Source organism: Vicia villosa, linkage group LG1 (assembly GCF_029867415.1).
Source record: "Vicia villosa cultivar HV-30 ecotype Madison, WI linkage group LG1, Vvil1.0, whole genome shotgun sequence".
Lineage (NCBI taxonomy): Eukaryota > Viridiplantae > Streptophyta > Magnoliopsida > Fabales > Fabaceae > Vicia > Vicia villosa.
In genome coordinates, this window is record NC_081180.1 from 19175877 (window position 1) to 19201246 (window position 25370).

Below are 25370 nucleotides of genomic sequence, written 5' to 3' on the forward strand. Positions count from 1 at the left end.
TATGAACTAAAAGTTAAAATCAAAGGTCATTGAACCTAAACATAAGAATAATAGGCAAGTCTCATAAAGCTAGGAACCTTCAAGCTTGATTTGAGCTTACAAAAATGCAGGAAACAAACAAAAATACCTCTGAACGTGACAGTTTGATAAAATATATGAATTGTACGCAAGTCACATAAAACAAGAAAGGAAGGAATTCCTCGTTTCATAGATGTAAAAAAAAATACATTTGGCAGGCACCTCATTACTAGGAAACCTTACTAAAACACATATTGCTTCCAAGATAAACCAATCTTACAATAAAGTTAGACAATAGCTTTTATAAACAAACAGTCTTCAAGTAACAAAAAGAACAAAACACAACAAGTACTTCTATGAGGCAGAAATCTTATACACCTGAACTATTCTTCCATTGTTCCGGTTATCTACAATGCTCCCAAAACAATCAACATTTCTTGATAAACCAACCTTTTTGATTCGTGTATCCCCCTTTCCATACAACACAATAATTCAAATGTAAGCATAAAAAATACCTTCCACAAAACAATTTCGGAGAGAGGACTAACAAAACACATGCAGCATTAAGAAGGAGGTGTAGGACGCAATGATGACACTTGGAGCCTCTCCTTTCTAAGTTCCTTGACAATAGCAGCAAGTGCTTCAGGATTGACCCCGAGATCACAGAGAGCAATGAGAATAGAAAGCGCATGACGGTCTAAACCCGTGTCGAGTATATTGGACATGTGAAATGCCAGGTCCAAAGATTCTCGTGCACTTCTCGCAGCTTCTGGATCCATGCTTAAAGCTGGAGTGAATAAAGACATGCTTAATAAAAAGTGAAAACAACTAAATACATGTCAAAGTTTCCCTCTAGACTAAACCAATGTTTTAAATAATTACCGCGTAAATACTTTCGCGATTCCGGTATGTGGCAACACTAATTTCGGTCGTCTCGGTGAAAATTAACCACAATTTATTCTTAACACAAAAACTGCGAATGACGGCATCCACAATCGACACCTGCCGATACCTTTATCGCGGTCGTCGGACCGTTTTTTAAAACCTTGTTCTAAACTACTTCTTGCGATTGAAACTCATCGGTAACAATTCTAACAAAAATACGAATTGAAACATAAAGAAGCAAGGGGAATCTTGTTCGAAGCGAAGAAGGATCAATTGACAAACCTGTTCTTGCGAAGGTGAAGGATGTTTCGGTGTGGCGGAGGGACGTGCAGAAAAAGAACCTATGCGAACTGTGAAGCAGATGAAACGAAGAAGAGGTGAGCCGGAAATGAGGGACGTTGACGTGCCGGAGGAGAACGGCGTGACGGTGGAGGGTTTGCCGGAATGTTCAGTGAGAAGAAGAAACGAAATTTAGGTCAAATTCAGCTAAAATTTTGGGAAAAGAGGAAAAACTCAAAAATGAAAATTTGCAAATTTTATTTTCTTTGAACCGGATGATAGTTGAATGAAAAAGGTTATCGATTCCAATCGGGATTTTCAGTTAATTTTAATCATTTAATTTTTTTCATATTTTATTATTGAAAATTCTTGTATCTTTGAGATATAAGATTTGATAGATATTGGTACTTTTGTATAAATTAATTTAAAATAAAAAGTGATGTAATGTAACATTGAATTTGAAGAATTTTTTTTAAAGAATTTATGTTTAAAAAGTGATACATATTTGAAATATTCAATGTTTATATTATAGAATGTTAAAATTATTTTTTCAATTTTAAAAAAATGAATTAAAAAAACTTATAAAATTTTAAAAAACATTTTTATGAAAATTAATTTTAAAAATGTTAAAAAAAAACTTATTTTCTAAAGCTAAAACATCTTGGAAAGAAATATGCCGAGTCACGAAAGTGTGAAAACTAAATCATTTTAGAATGTTTTCGATTCACATACAAATAACAATAATCTCCCACTTAAATTTAAAAATTGTCTCAGAATTGTGGTTAAGTAAAAAGTGTCTTCCAACTCGAATCTTTATGTAGTATATATGAATCGGGTCTTACTCGAATTATTAGTAGTCTTGAACTAAATCTCTGACTACAAAGCCCACAACTAATCATTAGTTACTAATGCATTAAAGCCCATACATGTCAATTTCCGATTAGTGAATGCTCTATAAATTTTGCTTAGAATAGGAAGTGGCCTCCATTTTCACGGATACACTCGATTTCAACGACCTTTTCTTAGGTGTATATCCTTGTGCTCGTCTATGTTGATGATATAATCATCGCTGTCACATCCAAAGAATTCATTCAATAACTTATCACCAAGTTAAACCTCTCCTTATCTCAGAGTAAGTACATTAGAGATCTCTTTAATAAGACCAACATGACCACAACTAAGTGCATTGCATCCCCTATAGCCTCAAGCATTATGAAACCATGAGGAAATAGCTACAACAAGTTTAAAGAATCTTAAGATGAAGCAGTACTATTTGTGTGTAGTGCTACTAAAGAAGCATAGGTACCACCCATGTTAATCAACGCGTCATGTTTTCCTTTCTCTTCAATAACTCCATTTTTAACAACTGCAATTGAATTTGCATCTTTTATGGTAGATAATCTATGAGCCACCACAATGGTTGTTCTGTCCATCCTCACTCTATCTAGTGAATCTTGAACCATTTTTTCAGACTCAGCATCAAGTGCACTTGTGGCTTCATCTAGTAGTAATATTCTCGGACTGTTAACTATGGCTCTTGCAATTGCCACACGTTGCTTCTGTCCTCCAGATAGTTGTATTCCTCTCTCCCCTACTATTGTATCATACCCCTGCATATGTTGTTTTTTTAGAATTCAATAAGTCATGCTGCAACTAGTTTTTCTTAAATTATTACAAGTGTCTACGAATCGGTGTCAGTATTGTGTATATGTCTGTGCGTCCGTGATTCATAAACAGACTGTATTTACCTGCTGCAAGCTGCTAATGAACTTATGAGCATTTGCCAGTTCTGCTGCAGCGATAATTTCAGCCTCAGATGCATTTCCACCTTTTCCAAAGGAAATGTTGGCTCTGATGGTATCATTGAACAGAACAGGCTCTTGGCTTACTAGGCCCATTTGTTGCCTAAACCATTTAAGTTGTAGCTTTTGAATTTCTGTTCCATCCAGCTTTATCTGACCGGAATCTGGATTGTAAAATCTTTGCAACAAAGATATCAAAGTTGACTTTCCACTTCCACTTTCTCCAACCAATGCAACTGTCTGATTGAAACAACCAAACTTTAAGCTTCTCTATAACAAAGGCCTAGATGAACTGTTTTTGATAGATTATAATTTTGAAGTTACCTGTCCTGAATGAATGATTAAGGAAAGATTTTTGAATATATGAACATCAGGTCTAGTTGGATACTTGAAAGTGACATGATGGAACTCGATCTCTCCCTTCACATCTTCCAGTATCATTCCTGATTCGTCACTAGGGTCTATTTCTGATTTTTGATCAAGAATAGCAAATACTGAATCAACAGAACATTTTGCTTTACTAGCTCCTGGAGCCATGAAACTGGATTGAGATAACGCGGTGGCTGCCATTGTGAGAGAGTAAAATACCTGCAAAATTAGGTTTGTAAGTAACTTAAAGCGGAAGGTAAGTAAAGTGTGGCAAAAAAATTGACTTCAACAAAAGAATCTAAAAAGGGCTCCAGATTGGGACAATAACATACTTGAAAAACTTCTGACATTGATGTTTTGCCCTTTGCAACAAGTTGGGCGCCGGCATAAAAACTGCATGCATAGAAACTGAAGAAAAGGAAAATGGCTAAGCCAAAACCAGTTCCACTGACTAAACCTTGCCTTTTTCCTGTTTGTACTGGTACTACACATTTCTTCTGGTATAACTCCATCACCTTATCTTCGGCACAGAAAGCAGAAACTGTTCTGATATTTCCTACTGCATCGTTCGCTACTTGACTTGCTTCCTCATATAGTTTCTGTCAAAACATATATAGGTCATAGTAAGACGATGTCAAATCAAACAGATATTAGTACTAACTATATATGTAAAAGGCGCAGACCTTTGCATCTGTGTTAAATCCTTGCATGTACTTCTTTTGCCAATGTCCACTTATTAATAGTATAGGTATTAAAGCAAGAATGATGAGAGAAAGCTGCCAACTTGCTTCAAAGGAAATTACCAAAGCTGTAATAACTGTTGAAATATCTTGAACCATCAAACCGAGCGCATCGCAAACCAAAGTTCGAATCGAAGCAACATCAGTTGAAAGCCTTGCACCAAGTGCACCAGTTGAATTCTCAGTTTTATCAAACCAGCCTATTTCCATGTGAATTATTTTCTCGAAGCACATTAACCGGATCCTTTTTATCAACTTAGAACCAGCTACGGCAAAAAAGTATGACCTTATTGGATGAAAAGTGAACGATACCACGCTAAGGGAAACGAATATTAAAACCCAAAACTTCGAGTCTTTACGAAGTTTATCTGCAGGCTCAAAGAATGTATGTATCATTTTGGAGACTAGAAGTCCTAGAATTGGTAGCATTGCTCCAGTTACAGCTGCTGCTATTGTCCCCATGAGTAACGCTGGGATTTCAGGCTTGTTAAGATAAGCCAGGCGGAGGTATGGGACATTTTGAGTTTTACTTTTTGGCGATGTTGTTTCCTCTGAAGAAACAAGTTCAGATCCACCTACTAGTGTGGGAGGTATAGAAGTTGTTACTCTGAATGAATGGCGACTGCTGCGTCCAATCTCAGATGATCCGCGGCTTAAAGACCGTTGACTTGACACTCTTCCAGAATCTACAAAATTTTCTAACTTATCTGAGTCATTAGCACCATATTTATCTGATGGATCCCTTTTAATATCTTGCAACCTAATAAGTTGACTATAAGCTCCATCAGGATCCTTAGTGAGCTCAGCATGTGTACCTGTTAATTAGTTAGAAGATATAAGAATGCTCCATTGCGCCGTACTTAGTATGCGTGAGTGCGTGCATGTAAGTAACTATGTATCTATCTATGTATACCTTTTTCTACTACTTTTCCTTGATGAATAACAGCGATGATATCAGCATTCCGTATTGTGCTAAGGCGATGTGCTACGATGATGGTTGTTCGGTTTATCATAATTTTGTCTAGTGTCTCTTGTACCACTCTTTCAGATTCTGCATCAAGTGCACTTGTGGCTTCATCAAGTAGTAGAATTCTTGGATCTTTGAGAATTGCTCTTGCTATAGCAATTCTTTGCTTTTGGCCTCCAGAAAGTTGAGCTCCATGCTCGCCGACCATCGTCTCAAGACCCTAAATTAAAAATATTTAATGAAAAAAACATACACTATAAAATAATCTTCAGTATTGGATAATTCAAAACTGAAGTTGAGATCTCACATGAGGAAATTTATCAATGAAATTAGCAGCATTAGCAAGTTCTGCCGCATCTCTGATTTCTTCATCGGTTGCTGCATCCTTACCATAGGCAATATTCTCTTTAATGCTACAACTAAAAAGAACCGGTTCCTGACTGACTAGACCTATTTTCCGTCTGATCCATTTCAGTTGGAATTCTCTAAGGTCGATACCGTCAATGAGAATTTGACCACCTTGTGGATCATAAAATCTCTCTATCAAACTAATAACGGTTGATTTCCCACTTCCACTTTGCCCGACCAAAGCCGCGGTAGTGCCACTTGATATTGACATAGAAAATGCATTCAATATAATTTCATTTGGTCTTGTAGGATAACTAAAGCAAACCTCCCTAACCTCTATGTCTCCGCGAATGTCATCGAGCTTTGTCCCAGTAGTATCATAAGCATCGATCTCTGGCTTCCTTTTAATCGTTTCAAACATCTTTAACGCTGCAGCTTGTCCAGCAGCAAATGAAGTTAAGCATGGAGCTGCCTGTCCCAGAGTCCTATAAATCAGAATTAGTTCATAAAAAGTGATGTATTTATGTATGAAAATTTAATTTTCTTGAAGAAACTAATTTAACTTGACTTACAGGGAACCTGTTAGTATAGCGAAAAATACACTTATGACTTCACCTCCAGTATAACCTTTCTCCACTACCATCTTTCCTCCAAACCATACCGTCAAAATATAAGTGCAATAAACAAATAAACGAACCGTACCAAGGCCTAAACCAATCGCCAATCCCTCTTGTACTCCAATTTTGTAAGCTTTAGTTAACGATTGATTGTATTGAGCTATAGCTTGCTTCTCGCCGGTAAATGACGCAACCTGCACCCATTGGAGAAACTCTATTGTGTATCCTTAGTCTGAAACATGAAAAAGAAAGAAAAAATGACATGCATATACCGTTCGAATTGAACTGATTTTCCGCTCTACAATAGTTGCTGCTTCGGAATAAGCAGCTTGTCCACGAGATGCCATCTTTGCAAAAGTACAGCTCATTATTGAACCAGAGAGGATAAGAAGAGGAAGAGTTGATAAAAGGACAAGGGTTAGCAGCCAACCCTTGACGAATGCCACCACTAAACTTCCTAAAAAACACGACATATGTTGTATGAATTTTGCTACCTGAGAAGAAGTTATCACCCGAAATCGGACGAGTAAGTTATTATCATCTTCAAATTTTGTTATCATAATAGTTAGATCAAATGAAATGATGCTGTATTAATAATACCTTATCTCCCATGGCTTCTTGAATAAGAACCGTGTCACCTGACATTCTTCCAACAACCTCACCACTGTTTGTTTCCTTGTCAAAGAAACCGATATCCTGTCTTAAAATCGCTTTGAGATATAAGGCCCTTATTCTCGCAGTCTGTCTCGCGGCCGTGATCATCCAACAAGCCACCTCTGCAACATAAATCACATTTGCAAATTTTCTAATCATATTAACTTGAATTACAGTAAGCTAATTCATTCGGCATACTTACGCAGAAACACTGCTAAAAAGGCGCATGCACCCGTGATTGCAAAGTTGAGAGACACCTGAGAGCGCGAAACGAACCAAACCACAGTGAATTATGACATGAAAATCAAAGAATTTGAAACAAACTCCAAATCTTACCTTTGAAACTTGATGAACTACTTGTTTATTGTTAGCATTTCCTCCGAAAGCATCAACAGCATCTCCAATAATTATAGTCATCAAAGGCGTAGAGACTCCATTCGCAACAGCACTTACAGTTCCAACAATCATAAGAAAATAATCCAAAGAATCCGCAAACGAGAAAAGCTTGTAAAACGGCACTGTCTTGATTCTTTGATCCATCACCTCCTTCTTGTTGGATTCTTTTTCTTCATGCATGTCAGCCATTTCTTGAAGATTTTCAGAACCAGCAGGAACTGAGAAACATTTATTTGGTGTTATTAATGTTGCCAAGCTATGAAACAGACATTATTAATTAAACAACATTGCATTGAAGTGATAAACGCAATATTCAGCTCAAAAAAATGAATCTCTATGGGACCGCATGATGGTAGCAAAATTGATGTATCATTTTATAGGGCAAGATAGGTAAGTGTAGCATATTACGAATGCAAGAGCCCTATGATAAAAATATACAATAGGACACAAGAGTTTTATCAGCGTCAACCTTAGCAAATAAATACTCTATTTCCCTATAAATGAAATTTCAATGGATTACATCAATGGTTTTATTGCATATGTTTGACTATACAATGAAACTAAACTTTACTCTTCAAACACGATAGATATCGATTCAATAGTTCATATATTATGTCCTAATTATTTTGTGATGAAAGAACATACCTGTTTGCTATGTATAAATTTGAGGTAAGCACCAAATTTGTTTAACAAATGGTAAAGATGTATACGAACTCTAACAAATAATATGAAGAAATTTATCAAATAACTGTTATATACTATGTCCGATTACAATTTACTTTTTAGATTTATCGAATAATCAATGTATATAGTCAATTAATAGTCCAGATAAATTATTTATTTAATAAATTTAAAAATTAAATCATCTGGTATAAATTAAATAAAAAAGTATAAGTTTTTATACGAAATTTATTACAACCTTTAACGAAACATTTTAAGTAATTATAAACTACTACTATAATTGTAGAAAAAGTAATTAATTTTACTTTGAAAAATTTTCTCTCTCTTATATTTTAGGAAATAGTGCATAATTTCAAAATTTGATATATTCTAAATTCAAAGTTTTCAACTCATTCATGTTACACATCTTAAAAATTTAAAACTACCACTTGACTATTATTTTCCCGTCATATTTAACTTTTTAAATTTATTGAATAATTAATATGTTTTATCTATTATATATAATACATATATTAATTATTCAATGAATCTAAATATATTAATTATTATTCAATTAATTATTCACATATTAACTATTTAATTGACATAAATTTCTATATGTGACAAAAATAATACTATGTGCTTCATAAAACGATGAGATGTAAAAAAATTGATTTGGAGTCTCTTTTAATAAATTATTCAAATCATATTAAAATAACTTTAATAATAAAATTGTCATATTACATCAAGAGCTTTAAATGTGTGAGTAATTGATAAAACTTTTTCATATTTTTATGCCTACAATAATCACACCAAAATATAAAAATGAATGAAAATAGAGGTGCCAGCGGTAAAAATAAGACTACTAAACTTATAAAATAATGAGATGGCGTAAAACTGATTTGAATTCTCATCACTATATATATTGGGTCACTTTAAATTAATTTTTAATGCATTGAATACAAGTTTTTTCAATGAAACATACATTTTTCTCCCTCAAAGAAGTTAACTATTTCTATTTTTAATATATTTAATACAAATATTTTTAACAAAACATACATTTTTAAAACTCTTAACCTGTATCCGTGAGAGTGTGATACTCGTTAGCATTTCTTTTATATATTATATAGTCTTATTTCTGACATCTCAATTTTCTCGTTAGCATTTCTTTTATATATTATATAGTCTTATTTCTGACATCTCAATTTTTTTTGTCAAAATTTTACACCAAACAAGAGTTGAACCAAGGACCCCCTAGTATATGTGGGGTTTGCTCTACTATTATATCAATGTATTTTTTGTTTATTTATCTTATAAGTAATACTTATATTAATACAATTTTTCATTATTTTATAATTATTAACAATACGTTCGGCCATGTTAGTCTCATACGATCATCATATATTGAAAAGATCGTTGTATCGACAATTACAACTTAAAAATAAAATATATGATGATGCCATCAAATCCAAAAGACAAACTAAATAAAGTAGAAGGAAATGTCATGTTGACCGCTATTGTGTAAATTCAAGAGTAGGCATGAATCTTGATTGTACTATAATATATGATTGATTGTTTGAGACAAACATGGCCAAATTAAATTTTGCAAGAGATCAAAATGTTAATCCTAATGAAATTTTGAACATATGGGACTAACTTAAGAGTGTGTTTGGATGAAATATTTTAATGAGGAAAAATAATTTTTTGAGAGAATTTAAAATGCCTTGATCAAAATCTATTATTTTGGATAACAAATATGAAGAATTGTTAAAATGATATAAATTTATAAAATATTTTATTCAAGTTAAATTTAGAGAATTTCAAATGACATCAAAAAGTCAAGAATTTGAAATTGCTCCGTAATTTGTATGTTAAATTATTTATTTATTTTTCAAATTTTTTAAGCTGGTCCTAATATGTTATGAAAATTTTTAATTCATCCCCAAAATTTTCAAAAAATTATAAATAAGTCTTAATAATTTTTAAAATTTTACAAATTGATCCCTTGAAATTTTCAACAATTACAAATTGGTCCCTATATTTTAAATTTAACCCAAAATTTAACCCAAAAGTTTTAAAACTTTAAAATTTAACCCAAAAGTTTTAAAATTGGTCCCTATTTGCTATGTATAAATTTGAGGTAGGCACCAAATTTGTTTAACAAACAAATGATAAAGATGTATATGAACTCTAACAAATAATATGAACAAATCAAATAACTACTTATATACTCCGATTACAATTTATTTTTTAGGTTTATTGAATAATTAATGTATATAGTCGATGAGATAAATTAATTATTCAATAAATTTAAAATATCTTTTATAAATAAAATTAAAAGAAATATTTTTTTATACAATATTTATTGTAACCTTTAGCGAAAGATTTTAGATAACTATAAACTAGTATTAGTAATCCACTACTTCCCCTGATCATATTTATAAGAAAAAAATTATTTTTTAAGTTCATTAAAAAGATAATGTATCTGACTCATATATTGTCTAAATACATTAATTATTCAATATATCTAAAAAATAATTTTTTTTCTTATAAATAAAACCCGAAAGAATACAATTTCATAAAAAAGACTTCAAATCAATTTTACGATGTCTCGTTATTTTATAAGTTTCGTAGTCTTATTTTTGCCACATGAATTGGCACCTCTTTTTTCATTTTTATTTTTTGGTGTGATTATTGTAAAAATATGAAAAAGTTTTATCAATTACTCACACATTTAAAGCTCTTGATGTAATATGACTATTTTATTTGGTTTTTATTGACTCAAAATTATTTTAATATCATTTGAATAATATATTAAAAGAGACTCTAAATCAATTTTTTTTGACATCTCATCATTTTATAACGCACATAGTATTATTTTTGTCACATATATGAAAATGTTTTCTCAATTAGTATATTCAAATTTATTGAATAATAAATATATTTAAAATGTATAATAGATAAAAGAGTTAAATATACAACAACACTGTAATATTAGCGAATTTTGATTTTAGCTCTGGTATTTTTTTTTTACAATCTCCCCCTTGCAATTTTCAGATTCTTTTAAAGACCTCTTTGACTGCCACATTGCAGCAAAGATTCTCTTTTGCCGCCTACGAAGCAGTCCACGTGGTATTTTAATTTAATTTTTAATTATTTTTTAAATCCACGTGGATTTTTAAATTTTTTTATTACTGTTAGCATATTTTATTCATGTAATGTTAGCGAATTTTGATTTACTCCTCGTAATAAAAACAATAATAAAGTTATATATAAAAAAATTCCAAAAAAATGTTTTTTTAAATTTTTTCTTTTTCTTAAAATTAAAAAAAAACATCCACCCAAATTTAAAAAATAATTAAAAATACCACGTAGACTGTCTGTCAAGTAGGCAGCAAGAAAAAATATTTGCTGCAATGTGGCAGTAAAGGAGGTATTTGAAAGAATTTAGAAATTATAAAAAAAAATTTACCAAAGACTAAAATCAAAATTCTCTAATATTACCAGGTGTGTTGCATATTTAATCTTAAATAAAATATATTGGTTATTTAATGAATTTAAAAAATAAAATAAAATCGAAATAGTAAGTGGTAGTTTTAAATTTTTGAGATGTGTAATGAATGAGTTGAAAACTTTGAATTTAGAATATATCAAATTTTGAAATTGCACACTACATATCAATTCCATCGTTAAGATATTAATAATGTTACTCGAATCTTAATTCTTTTTAAGCCAAAATTTCTCCATATTTTTTTCTGATTGGACAATAAAAAAATATGTTCATAATTTATTAAATTAAACTTTAAATCAACTTTTTGACATCTCATCACTTTATATATTAGGCTTTAAATAAACTTTTAGTCCTCGTGTTTTGATCAATTCACAAAATTGGTCATGCCTTTTTCAAATTAACGAAATTGGTCCTTACCTCCATTTATCCTTTCAGAAATGCTGATGTGACAAAAAATGCTTATGTGACGGTACTTATTTGGAAAATCACATTTTAAAATTCAGAATTATTATTTTTTTAAATTATGGCAAAAACATTTTAACATTTTATCGATACCTTAAAACATCCTTAAAATACATTCTAAAATATCCTAAATCATTTTAACATTTCACAAACACGATCCATAAAACCCAGAAAGACACTTTCTTAAAATCGTTGTAACAAGTTTCTTTCTTCCTTCTATTAAATCGTTGTAACAAGTTCAAGTGAAGAGAAGAGCATGACAGCCAAGGGAAGAGAAGAGCATAACCCGAAATACACATTCAGGTATGTAACAAGTCTTAGAATTTAAGGTTCATGTCTTTTGAGTTGAACAAAGTAGATGATTTGCGATTAGAGTTTCATGTCTATTATGTTGAACAAAGCAGATGATTAGAAATTAGGGTTTCATGCCTATTGTCTATTTTTTCTGGATGGTAATTTTATTGTTGACAAAATTTTATGTCGTCCAAGTCAAGACAAAGGTTGAAGCTACGTATTAACCTTAGGGGTAGATTTGTAAGTTTTCCTGTCAAATGTTATGTGGAGGGTATAGTCTATGATATGGATTACAACGTTGATGTTGATTTTGTGAACTATAAGGACATTAAAAGTCTGGTCCTTAGTGTTGGATATACGAAGTTCAAGTGTTTGTGGTACCAGCATCCAAAGTTATCATTTCAGTGTGGACTTAAGCCTTTAAACACAGATGGTGACCTCTTGCAGTTTGTTGCATATTCAAAAGGGTATTAGTGTAGTATACATTTTTGTTGAACATGAAGTGGATATACCAGATGTAGTTAAATTTGGCGATGAAGGTCCTTTGGATGATGATTCTAGGAATGATGAAGAAGTTGTCATTGAGGAGGTAATAGGTGAGAAAGAAAATGTCAATAATGAAGGTCCTTTGAATGATGATGTTAGTAATGTTGAGAATGAAGGTACTAGTTAATATAACTCTATGTGACTACTTATATTTTTACTTGCATATAACTTTTATATATAACTCTATATGATCTGTCAGGGACTTGTGGATGTTATTAAAAGACTAGGTGAGAATGTGGAACACAGGTTGTGTGTTAAGTATATTTATGGAAATTGGAAGAAGAGAATCCCAGAAGCATACATGAAGGGACTTTTGTGGAAAGCTGCTAGAGCTACTTCTGTACCAGATTGAAACAATGCAATGTAGAAAATGAAGGACATAAATGGAGATGCATACATTGAAATGTCCAAGGTTCAACATACACAATGGATAAGACCATAATTTAACATTAACACTCAATGTGATTTGCAGGTCAGCAACATGTGTGAAACTTTTAATAGGGCAATACTTGGTATAATGGAGAAACCAATAATCACTTTACTTAAGGGTGTCAAGCATCATATACTATTGTGGATTGTGAAGCAAAGACAAATGCTTGAAAGGTACAATGGTGATATATGCTCTAAGATTTAGGCAATAATTGAAGAGAAAAAACAAAAGAGCAACAGTGGGATGGAAGGAAATTTGGCATGGTGATGTGGAAATGACTCAGTTTAGTGTATCTAATGAGATTGATTCATATATTGTGAATATGGTAGAAAAGTCTTGTACTTGTCATAGGTGGGACCTAACTGGTATACCTTGTGCACATGCTATTGTCTGCATTTGGAACAATGGATTGACTGTTGAAAGTTATGTGGCATCTTACTATAAGTATGCGTATTTTTTTAATGTTTAATTATTTTTGGCACATGCTATTGTCTGCATTTGGCACAAGGTTGTTGCTACTTACTTAATGTTTAACTGTTTTATACATCTCATTTATTTGTAGGAAATCACAATGCCTATCATCTTACTCTCACATTGTGTTACCATCAAATGGACCAAGAATGTGGTCAGTCACAAGTAGTGAGCACATCCATCCACCAGTTATGAGAAGGGCATCAGGAATCCCTAAAAAGTTAAGGAACAAGTCCAATGATGAGCCAAGAAATGCTGGTGTACTACCAAGACAGTTGAAGAGAGTGAAACACACACATTCTAACAAGTATGGACATAACAGTAAGACTTGTAAAGGCAAAAGTGTTGCTGACATGCAGATTCCAAAGGGAGGAAACAAGCCGGAAAAAAAAGTAGATGCTAGTTCAATTGGACCATTTGGACAGAAAAAGAAGAAACAAAAGGCAAAGGAGGATGCAGTTATGGTGTCTCAAGGATCACAAGCTCCACAGACACAACCATCTCAGAATCAGATTAAACTAAAGTTGCTTTTTTGTTTTAGGTGGATGCAATTTATAGGTTAAATATGTTGTCATTGTATGTTCCACAAACATATGTATTTTTTGCTATAACTATGGTACTATTTTGGTGATGTAATGACAATTATTTTGGAGATGTACTGACAATTATGCTTAATTGTAATGACAATTACTAGTTTCAATTAATCCATGTTTGGTTCAACACAATTTATTGATTCAATTTTCATTTTCATTCAAACGTCATTGAAGTTCAACAACTACTAAACAAGAATAAGTACACAATAACATCAAAACGTAACACCTAAGCAATCCTTAACATAACACCTAAATAAAAACATCTAAACAATCCTTCTTAGACATAACATCTAAACAATCCTTACTAAACATAACACCTTAACAAGAACATTTAAACAATCCTTCATATACATAACACCTAAATATAATCAGCAGAGGTAAATAGCAGCCTCCAGCATTCAATTCTTCAAGGTAACAATTCAGAGAATCCCATAATGACCACAACAGATGCAACAACCAATCCTTGGCAAAACTTTAGCTTCTTTTTCAAATCTCATCTTGTTTTAGGTTAATATTCTTCTTCTTCTTAAGTTCATCAATTCTCTTCATTAGTGACAAAATCACCTTCTTTTCACGCACAAACATTTCCTCATCGTCCCAATTGAAGAATTTGCATCCCTTTCTTCCCCGCAACTGCATTCACAAACAAGATTGACATTATTAAACCTATGCCCAGATTCCTAGACAACACATTCACAAACAAACTAACAGCCCCATTTATCTTGTATAACCCAGAGCCATTAAACCTCCGCCCATGATTTCTAGTAGTCCATGAAGTAGTGAGAGGAGAATCAAGATCACAAAAGCAACGAAGTTCTCTACTTCATGATGCACATCTATTACTCGACATATAATATGATTCGACATTGATGAAGATGGAGAAAACGAGTAGGAGAAAACGAGGAAGATGATGAGAACTGAAGGAGACGAGAAAGGAGAACAACGTTTATGAAGAAGATGGCTTGGCTTGGAGAACCAAGGAAGATGATGGGAACTGAAGGAGACGAGGAGGGAGAACCTCGTTTTTGAACCAATTTAGGAATTAGGGTTATTAAAATTTTCAATTGTTTCAGTTGTTTTATTTTATGAAATATGAGATTGAATTTTAAAATGTGATTTTTCAAATAAACACTGCCACGTATGTGCTTTTTTGCCACATCAGTGTTTTTGAAGGGGAAACTGGGGGTACGGACGACAAGACCAATTTCGTGAGTTGATCAAAACGCAAATACTAAAAGTGTATTTACGCATATATATTATATAGTCTTATTTTTGACATCTCATATTTTTTGAGTTACTAAACATGAATGTAAGATATGAGTTGAAAATTTTGTGTATTCAATTCAGTGTTTTATACTTCCTTTGCTAAATTTAGTTTTGATGTAGAATTATAAAGTGTGCCATTTTGGATTTGTATTCGGTGTTAATCAATGAATAATTCTGTTTCACATTGAGGAATGAGCAAAATGTACAATATCTCTATTTCAGGAATCTGCAAAATATGGTTATGTAATTCAGGTGTAGACGACAGTAGGAAAAAACCATAACCCCTCGGTTTCTAAAATAAACCGTGAGGTAATAATATTGGGCGCGCCATCCAGTTATGAAAATAATAAAAATATTGACGCTGGGAATCAAACCCACGTGCAGTTAACTTAACCCCTCGACTTTTTAATAACCGAGGTGATAATTAGTAACCTTTTATGACGCCCTTGCTTACCTCGCTTCTGTAACCGACACCAAACGCATTTCGCGTCCGTCATTACATGTATTTTTGTAGTAGTGTCGATTAAGCGCTAAAGAAGAATTCTCAACTATGACAATAGAAGTTTTGAGCTATTATGGATGAAAAAATGCTAGAAGATTTGAAGATCCAATGTGAAGGCCTTGTGAAGTTGTTTTGTGACAATAAATTAGCCATCAGTATTGCACATAATTCAGTTCAACATTATATGATAAAACACAATGAGATTGATTGACATTTCATCAAAAAAGAGTTGAATAAACGATTGATAACTATCGCCTACAGACCTTTTGGGAATCAGTTGGAAGATATGTTAAAAAAGGCTTTAACAAAAAAAACAATTTAATCAACTTACTTATAAATTTGAATTTGAAATGATTAATATAAATTCACCAAAATGAGGGTGAGTAGTAAGAATATTAACATTTATAACTATTTTATTTAATTAGTATGAGACTCATTAAATAAGTCTCCATCAGATTTAAATTTATCATCATTTAAATTAGTTTATTCTCCTATATTAAAGTACAATTTTGAAATAAAGGAAAATACTTTTTTTTGCAAACAATTACCATCTATGAAAAATGAGATTATTATTATTTACCTAAAGAGATGAAATAGTTATGAAATTGATAAAAATAAATAAATCAAGGTTCCTTATTCTTATAGAATACGAAAACAAACTACAAAAGATCAAGAAACCATTAGAAAATAGATACAATAAGTTCAAAGAATCTTAAAGACTAAGCATTAACATTTGTGTGAAGTGCTACTAAAGAAGCATAGATACCACCCTTGTTGATCAATGTGTCATGTTTTCCTTTCTCCTCAATTACTCCATTTTTAACAACTGCTATTGAGTTTGCACCTTTTATGGTAGACAATCTATGAGCCACCACAATGGTTGTTCTGTCCATCCTCACTCTATCAAGTGCATCTTGAACAACTTTTTCAGACTCAGCATCAAGTGCACTTGTGGCTTCATCTAGTAACAATATTCTTGGACTGTTAACTATGGCTCTTGCAATTGCCACACGTTGCTTCTGTCCTCCAGATAGCTGAATCCCTCTCTCCCCTACTATTGTATCATACCCCTGCATATGATACAAATTCAGCTGATAGAGTACTTTTTGTGTACGTAGCAGTGACATTTCAGATTGAAAGTGTGTCTGGTGTCTGACACATGTTGTTATATTCAATCACGTTTATTTTCTTAAGTGCCCGTGTATGTGTATGTGCTTTATAATTGTGTGGAGTTTACCTGCTGCAAGCTGCTAATGAACTTATGAGCATTTGCCAGTTCTGCGGCAGCGATAATTTCAGCCTCAGATGCATTTCCACCTTTTCCATAGGAAATGTTGGCTCTGATAGTGTCATTGAACAGTACAGGCTCTTGGCTTACCAGGCCCATTTGTTGCCTAAACCATTTAAGTTGTAGCTTTTGGATTTCTGTTCCATCCAGTTTAATCTGACCTGAATCTGGATCATAAAATCTTTGCAACAATGAGATCAAAGTTGACTTTCCACTTCCACTTTCTCCAACCAATGCAACTGGCTGATTGAAACAACCAAACTTTAAGCTTCTCTATAACAAAGGCCTAGATGAATTGCTTTTGAATTATGCATTAAACCGATATATAATTTTTTAGTTACCTGTCCTGAATGAATGGTTAAGGAAAGATTTTTGAATATATGAACATCAGGTCTAGTTGGATACTTGAAAGTGACATGACGGAACTCAATCTCTCCCTTCACGTCTTCCAGTGTCATTCCTGATTCATCACTAGGGTCTATTTCTGATTTCTGATCAAGAATAGAAAATATAGAAGCAGCTGAACTTTTTGCTTTACTAGCACCTGGAGCCAGGAAGGCGGATTGAGATATCGCAGCGGCTGCCAATGTGAGAGAGAAAAATACCTGAAAAGTTTGGAAAAATATATGTTTAATGCTAGAACAATGTGATGAATTTAGATCTTAAATTATTCTTGTTGCTTTATATTTACAAAAAAGAAACTTACTTGAAAAACTTCTGATATTGATGTTTTTCCATTCTCAACAAGTTGGGCGCCCGCATAAAAACTGCATGCATAGACAGAAAACAGAAAGAAGATTGCTAAGCCTAAACCAATTCCACTGACTATACCCTGCCGTTTTCCTGTCTGGACCGGTACTATACATTTCTTCTGGTATAACTCCATCATCTTCTCTTCGGCACAGAAAGATGAAACTGTTCTGATATTCCCTACTGCGTTATTCGCTATTTGACTTGCTTCCTCATAAGGTTTCTGTCAAATATATATAGAGCATTATAAAATCCTCACAATGTAGTTTATAGTTATATATCAATAAGGCACAAACCTTTGCATCTGAGCTGAATCCTTGCATAGACTTGATTTGCAAATGTCCATTTACTAAAAGTAGAGGTAGCAAAACAAGAATGATGAGAGAAAGCTGCCAATTTGCCTCAAAGGAAATTACCAAGGCTGTAATAACTGTAGAAGTATCTTGAACGAGTAAACCGAATGCGTCGCCAACTAAAGTACGAATCAAAGCAGCATCAGTTGACAGCCTTGCTCCAAGTGCACCACTTGAATTCTCAGCTTTATCAAACCATCCTACTTCCATGTGAATTATTTTCTCAAAGCACATTAATCGGATCCTTTTTATTAACTTCAAACCTGCTACTGCAAGAAAGTAGGACCTTAAGGGGTGAAAAGCAAACGATAACACGCTAAAGGAAACAAATATTATTGCCCAAAACTTCGAGTCTTTGCGGAGTTCATCTGCGGGCTCAAAGAATGTACTTATCATCTTTGAGATTAGAAGCCCCAGAATAGGTAGCACTGCTCCGGTTAGCGCGGCTGCTAGAGTCCCTATGAGTAACATTGGGATTTCAGGCTTGTTAAGATAAGCGAGGCGCAAAAATGAGACGTCTGCAGTTTTAATTTTTTGTGATGTAACTACTGAAGGAAGAACTTTTTCAGACCCTTTTACTTGTGTGGTGGGCATAGAATTCAATACTACGAATGAGTTGTGACTACTATCGAAGTCATTAGCAGCATGTTGTTCTGATGAATCCCTTTTAATTTCTTGCAACCTAATGAGTTGACTCTAAGCTCCATAAGGATCCTTAATTAGCTCAACATGTGTACCTGATGATCAGTTACAAGATTTAGAATGATCCATTGCGCCATACTTTGTATGTGTGCGTGCGTGCATGGAAGTAACTATGTATTGTATACCTTTTTCTACTACTTTTCCTTGGTGAATAACAGCGATGATATCAGCATTCCTTATTGTGCTAAGGCGATGGGCTACGATGATGGTTGTTCGGTTTATCATAATTTTGTCTAGTGTCTCTTGTACCACTCTTTCGGATTCTGCATCAAGTGCACTTGTTGCTTCATCAAGGAGTAGAATTCTTGGATCTTTCAGAATCGCTCTTGCTATAGCAATTCTTTGCTTTTGGCCTCCAGAAAGCTGAGCTCCATGCTCGCCAACCATTGTTTCAAGTCCCTAAATTAATCATGTTCCAAAATTAGTGTGGTAAAAACATATACTATAAAATAGTCTTCAATATTGTATGATGTTGAAACTTCTATAAGAATCAAGAAATAAGAGCTCACATGAGGAAATTTATCGATGAAGTTAGTAGCATTAGCAAGTTCTGCCGCGGCTCTGATTTCTTCATCAGTTGCCGCATCCTTACCATATGCAATATTCTCTTTAATGCTAGAAGTGAAGAGAACTGGTTCCTGGCTGACTAGGCCTATTTTCTGTCTGATCCATTTCAGTTGAAATTCTCTGAGGTTGATGCCGTCGATGAGGACTTCACCCCCTTGTGGATCATAAAATCTCTCTATCAAACTAATAACCGTCGATTTCCCACTCCCACTTTGGCCTACCAAAGCCGCGGTTGTGCCACTTGATATGAAAATAGAAAATGCATTGAATATCATTTCATTTGGTCTTGTAGGATAACTAAAGCAAACCTCCCTAAGCTCTATGTCTCCGCGAATGTCATCGAGCTTTCTCCCAGTAGTATCATAAGCATCGATTTCTGGCTTCCTCTTAATTGTTTCGAACATTTTAAATGATGCAGCTTGTCCAGCAGCAAATGCAGATAAGCATGGAATTGCTTGTCCAAGAGACCTAGAAAATAAAATTAGTTCATAAGAAGTGATGTATATATCTGCATCTAATCTTCTTGCAAAAAAAAAAAACTAACTTAACTTACAAGGAACCTGTCAATACTGCGAAAAATATGCTTATGACTTCACCTCCAGTATAACCTTTCTCTAGTACCATCTTCCCTCCAAACCATACAGTCAATGCATAAGGGCAATAAACAAATAAACGAACCGATCCAAGGCCTAAGCCAATAGCCAATCCCTCTTGTACTCCAATTTTGTAGGCTTTAGTTAAGGATTGATTGTATTGAGTTATAGCTTGCTTCTCTCCGGTAAATGATGCAACCTGCATGAATTGGAGGAGATCTGTTGTGTATCATTAGTTATAAACATGAAAAATATAGAAAAAAAACTATGAAATTTTCGTACTGTTCGAATTGAACCGAGTATCTTTTCTACTACAGTTGCTGCTTCAGAATATGCTGTTTGTCCACGAGATGCCATCTTTGCGAAAGCAAAACTCATCATGGAACCGGAGAGGACAAGAAAAGGAAGAGAGGATAGAAGGACAAGAGATAGAAGCCAGCCCTTGATGAATGCAACAACTAAACTTCCTAAAAAACCTGACACATACTGTATGAACTTTCCCACCTGAGGACATATGACAGAAAGAAAAAATGGAAGAATTAGTTAGCATCTTCAAATTTTGCTCTCACAATTAGATGATGAATTAGTTATTACCTTCTCTCCCATAGCTTCTTGAATAAGAACTGTATCACCTGACATTCTTCCAACAATCTCACCATTGTTTGTTTCCTTGTCAAAGAAGCTTATGTCTTGCCTTAAAATTGCTTTGAGGTATAAGGCCCTTATTCTCGCGGCTTGTCTCTCTCCTGTGATCATCCAGCAAGCCACCTCTGAAATTTTTTTCATGAGTATCAAACTCTTGTTATTTAAATCTTAAGGGAAAATTAATATATGTTTCTAGCTTTTAGTTATATCAAGTTGAATTAGACTAAGCTAGAGTATTCGATATGCTTACGCAGAAACACCGCAAAAAAGGTGCATGCACCCATGATTGCAAACTTGAGAGACACCTTGGAAACTTGATGAACTAATTGTTTAGTGTTAACATTTCCTCCAAAAGCATCGATAGTATCTCCGATAATTATAGTCATTAAAGGCATAGAGACTCCATTTCCAATAGCACTTATAGTTCCAACAATCATAAGGATATAATCCCAAGAGTCTGCAAACGAGAAAAGCTTGTAGAAGGGTACTGTCTTGATTCTTTGATCCTTCACCTTGTTCTTCTTGGATTCCTTGTGCATGTCAGCCACTTCCTGAACATTTTCAGAACCTGCACGAATCGGTGGACTACGACTTGTTGACCCTGTCATCTCAGTTGAAGCAATATCTCCATCCGAGCTAGTCTTCGCCACCATTTTCTCCGAGAAAAACCACTACGAAAAACAGTTGCTGAAGAAAGTTAATTCATGGTTTGAGTTAGCAACTTATTCATCTATTCTATTGAGCCTTATTTGAATAAACAGTTTAATCATTTAAGTACTTATGTATAATCTATATTAGTTTTCATAAGCTGTTTTGGAGAGCTTATGCCATTAAACAAGCTCAAATAAGTCAATCAAACAGTTTGATGCAACAGGAAAAAAAGAAAAGCCAAAATCAAATTCAACTGGTTTTGTCATTGCAGTTTCCTGACACAAGCAAAAAAGCCAAAAACAAACCTTTTTGCAAACTTGAGGTAGAGGTGCTTCTAGCCTTGTCAAAATGATGGCAAAGTATAATAACTACAAAGCAACAGAAGAATGAAGAAACTATAAAAACTAAATTTGATGCAACAGGTGGCAGTAGCTTAGCATTGCAAGCAAACTTGACTATTTTTAAATCATGAGACAAAGCAAAAGAATAGTACAGAATTAGATGCTGATACCAAAGCTATAGCAATTTATGTATGGTTAAAATGCAACATGGAACAACATGAACTCTTTGACATTTTAAGGAAACCAAATGTATTTAAAAAGTGGTACATACCATCAACTAAAAATATACCACTAGGAGTTTATAATCATTCATTCTTGAATTATGTTTGAACTCCTTAAAATATTAATAGTTATTTTATTTTATTAGTATGGTCCCCTTGAGTAAGTCTATTAAGTTTATATGTATAAATAGATAGTTTATTCTCCAATTATAAATCACAAGTTTGAAATTTATGAAAATACTTTTTCTTACATGGAACACGAGCTCTCTATTTTGGTGGTCTTGCTTTCGCTTAAATCCTAGTCATCGTCGCTGTGATTTATTTTGTTTTCATCTTAATTGCTGACCACTTGAAATTTCGAAAATATTGTCCATCTTGCAAATAATGTTCATCCGCAACACTGTTCACGAGACATTATTGTTCACACTGTCAATACTGTTCATCCCTGAGAATTGCTCATTCCAGTGACACCGTATATGATGACACTATTCTTTCAATTTTTATTTTTTTTTTCTAAAAAAAAAAATTGGGATGGAATTTACTTGTCTCTTTATTACTATTTGCGAGGATTTTTTTTTCTAAATCTCTTAAGAAGACACTTTTGCAAGTATCAACCAATATGGTTGAAAATAAATCTATTGTGACTTCTGTCTTTAATGTTGTCGATAGTTGCTCCAAGAATGCTTGAATTCTTGATTGAGTAATGCTATTCTTACACCAAATACTTACACTAAATACTGTTCATCGTATTTGATTAATGTAGTGTAAAAATTTGGTTAATGCATTAATGAAGTTGGTTAATGCACATTCAGGTATTAAAATAATTTTTAGCAGTCACCAAACTTGGTTAATTCAGTGTAAAAATTTGGTTAATGCAGTAATAAAGTTGGTTAATGCAACACTCAGGTATTAAAAATAATTTTTAGCAGTCATCAAACTTGGTTAATGCAGTGTAAAAATTTGGTTAATGCAGTAATGAAGTTGGTTAATGAATGTTCAGGTATTAAAAATAAATGTCCGTACATGAATAGTATTCACGCCGTACATGAATAGTATTCGTCCGTACATGAACAGTGTCGTCCGTACATACGGTGTAGGTGTAAGAATTGGTGTAAGAATAGCATTACTGTTATGTTTATTTTCATTTTATTTCTTTTATTTTGTTTTTTTATTTGTTTTTTATTCTTTTATTTTATTTCATGTACATATTATGATATGTTTTTTATAACTAAATTGCTTAGCATTAATTATTTTTAGTTATGGCAAATAATTAGTTTATACTACTCCGGTCTGATTTATAAGTAAAAATTCTCTTTTTAAGTTCATTGAATGATGAATGTATCTAGTCTATATAAAAAACAAGATACATTAATTATTCAATGAACCTAAAAAGAGAATCTTTGCTTATAAATAAGGCCGGAGGGAGTACATACTCTAGGTTTTTACGACCGAATCAAAACATTCACACCACTTGTAAATAAAAATCCAATGCTTTCATCATTAACATGTACAGAATCAAAATCGTTTTTACAATCAAATTAAATAACCTTGTTACAAATAATTGGACGAGGTGGATTTACATCCACACTTTCTTCGAATAACCGATTAGTTGGCGTACACCATATCACTCAGTCATTTAAATTAAAATACCTTAAAATCAACTCAACACAACAAATCAATCTTTTTTCGCTCCCATGCATCAAAACCATTTTTCAAAACAAGTCATTTTTCACTCCCGTGCGTCGAATCATTTTCATAAATTAAAAACAACCAACAAACACTCGTTTTCTACCAAACTACAATGCTTTATATTTCCTATTGCATCCGAGAATACGCTGGTACATGTGTATGTGATGTTTGGGGTTGGTGGAACATAGTTCTATTTATTTAGTTAAATAAGTAGAATTAAGATAATAGAATAATTAGAAATAATCTGTTTTAATAGTTTTTTTTAATTTAATAAAATAAAAAGGGTTGGTAGAATTATTAGAAATAGATTTAAAAATTAAAATAAAAAATAATTAAAAGTAGTAGAGAAAATAAGGGTAGTGGGGTGATTGTAAGAGTAAGTTGGGGATAGTAAGAGAATAACGTAAATGGAAGAATTAGGTTTTTCTTTAAAATATGAGAGGTGAGAAGTGAGAGAATTTACATTACATATTTTGGAAAAGAGAAAAGAGGCTAGAAGAGGCAACGAATTAGGGAGAACAAACTCAAGAACAAGGTTCAATTGCTGGAAATTTGAGGTAAGGGGGAGAAAGTGTTTAGATATTGGGTGTTTTGCATGAAAGGGTAGAAGAGGGACCCTTACTCTCTCTAGAATTTTTGCTATTGTTGTTGTTTATAAGTTTTTTGTGTGATGATGAGGAAAATTATGTTATATGCTATGTCTATTCATGAATTTTGTGCTCCCTAATATGTTGTTTTGATACACTTGGTGTTGGATAAATTATGAATTTTTAATTGCCATTGTTATGTTGTCGGAGCATTGAAAATATAACCTGAAAATCTTGAAAAGTGATGATTTTATTGATACCAATCTATGACATATTGTGAGTTTGTCGTTTTAATCATTGAATAATTGTAGTATGTCGAATTATGAGATCGAGGGGTTTTATAGAATCGAAATCGGAGGTCCAGAAGACCTCCAATGGTGAAAAATAGGTCACTAGGTTGTTTTTCGTACCTGTAACCAGTTACGCACTGAGTGTAACCGGTTACCACTATTCGCGATGGGAAATTGCATAGTTGAAAATGGCGTATCTGGAGTTTCGTAACTCCGTTTGATGTGCGGTTCAAAACGTTGGAAAACTAACGCAAAAGACTACCTTATGGTAATGTCCTTAGATGTTGAATGTGTATTTAAGGATGTGATTATGTCGTTTTACTTGTTGTGTAACACTGTTTGATGGTTAGTAACGATGAAAACAATATTTATGATGTTTTATAGTTTAGTCGATAATTAGCTATTGTTTGGTGTTGTTAATTAATTATTATAAGCTTAATTGATCTCTTTTAGCCATTTCCAGGAGAAGGCATTGAAAATGGTGGTGATAATGGAAGGTGTGGACCAGGTTAGTTTTATCAGAGCCTGACGCCAGTGTACTTGATTAAAAGTACAAATGTGTGGCACCCTTATGCTGGCCAAAGGCTTTAAGAATTTTCGGTGGTTTTAGAGAAAACTCACGGTACTCAAAAACCTTGTTTTAAGGTAACTTTGGTGTGGAGAGAAAGCTCACGTGAGGTGAGAAGATCTGTGTCTTTTGGGGTGTTTCGTATGTATCCCAAATTGTCCTTCCTCCTTCTAGGGTTTTTCGGGAATGACAACCTCCTACCTACTCATGGTATTGGACCGTTGAATCTCTCTTTCTTAGGAAGACGTGGTTTAGTCTCTTGACTCTGGATTCTCTCTTACCAATACGTATAATTTCCCACGTGTCCCTATTATA

At 33.3% G+C, this 25370-nt stretch overlaps 2 protein-coding genes and 1 pseudogene across 3 annotated transcripts; all 3 read right to left on the reverse strand.

Annotated features, from left to right (window-relative positions):
- Nucleotides 1-183: 183 nt before the first annotated feature.
- Nucleotides 184-1507, reverse strand: LOC131630281 (mitotic-spindle organizing protein 1B-like). Of its 2 annotated transcripts, none has more exons than XM_058901076.1 (2): nt 1186-1507; nt 184-805 (listed from the first exon to the last, which is right to left on the reverse strand). In XM_058901076.1, exon 2 carries the CDS (start codon nt 795-797, stop codon nt 582-584), a length of 216 nt encoding a protein of 71 aa, XP_058757059.1. In that variant the 5' UTR covers nt 798-805; nt 1186-1507; the 3' UTR covers nt 184-581. The 2 variants fall into 2 exon arrangements, with proteins under 2 accessions (XP_058757059.1, XP_058757063.1); XM_058901080.1 differs by lacking the exon at nt 1186-1507 and adding an exon at nt 901-1179.
- A 761-nt stretch (nt 1508-2268) lies between these two features.
- LOC131630304 (ABC transporter B family member 4-like) lies at nt 2269-7377 on the reverse strand. The gene is made up of 12 exons (XM_058901092.1): nt 7016-7377; nt 6882-6936; nt 6626-6801; nt 6298-6519; nt 5981-6219; nt 5368-5893; nt 5007-5280; nt 4037-4908; nt 3686-3952; nt 3309-3572; nt 2931-3224; nt 2269-2792 (listed from the first exon to the last, which is right to left on the reverse strand). Exons 1-12 carry the CDS (start codon nt 7262-7264, stop codon nt 2436-2438), a joined length of 3795 nt encoding a protein of 1264 aa, XP_058757075.1. The 5' UTR covers nt 7265-7377; the 3' UTR covers nt 2269-2435.
- A 9152-nt stretch (nt 7378-16529) lies between these two features.
- LOC131630292 (ABC transporter B family member 21-like) lies at nt 16530-21983 on the reverse strand (annotated as a pseudogene).
- Between the last annotated feature and the right edge of the window lie 3387 nt (nt 21984-25370).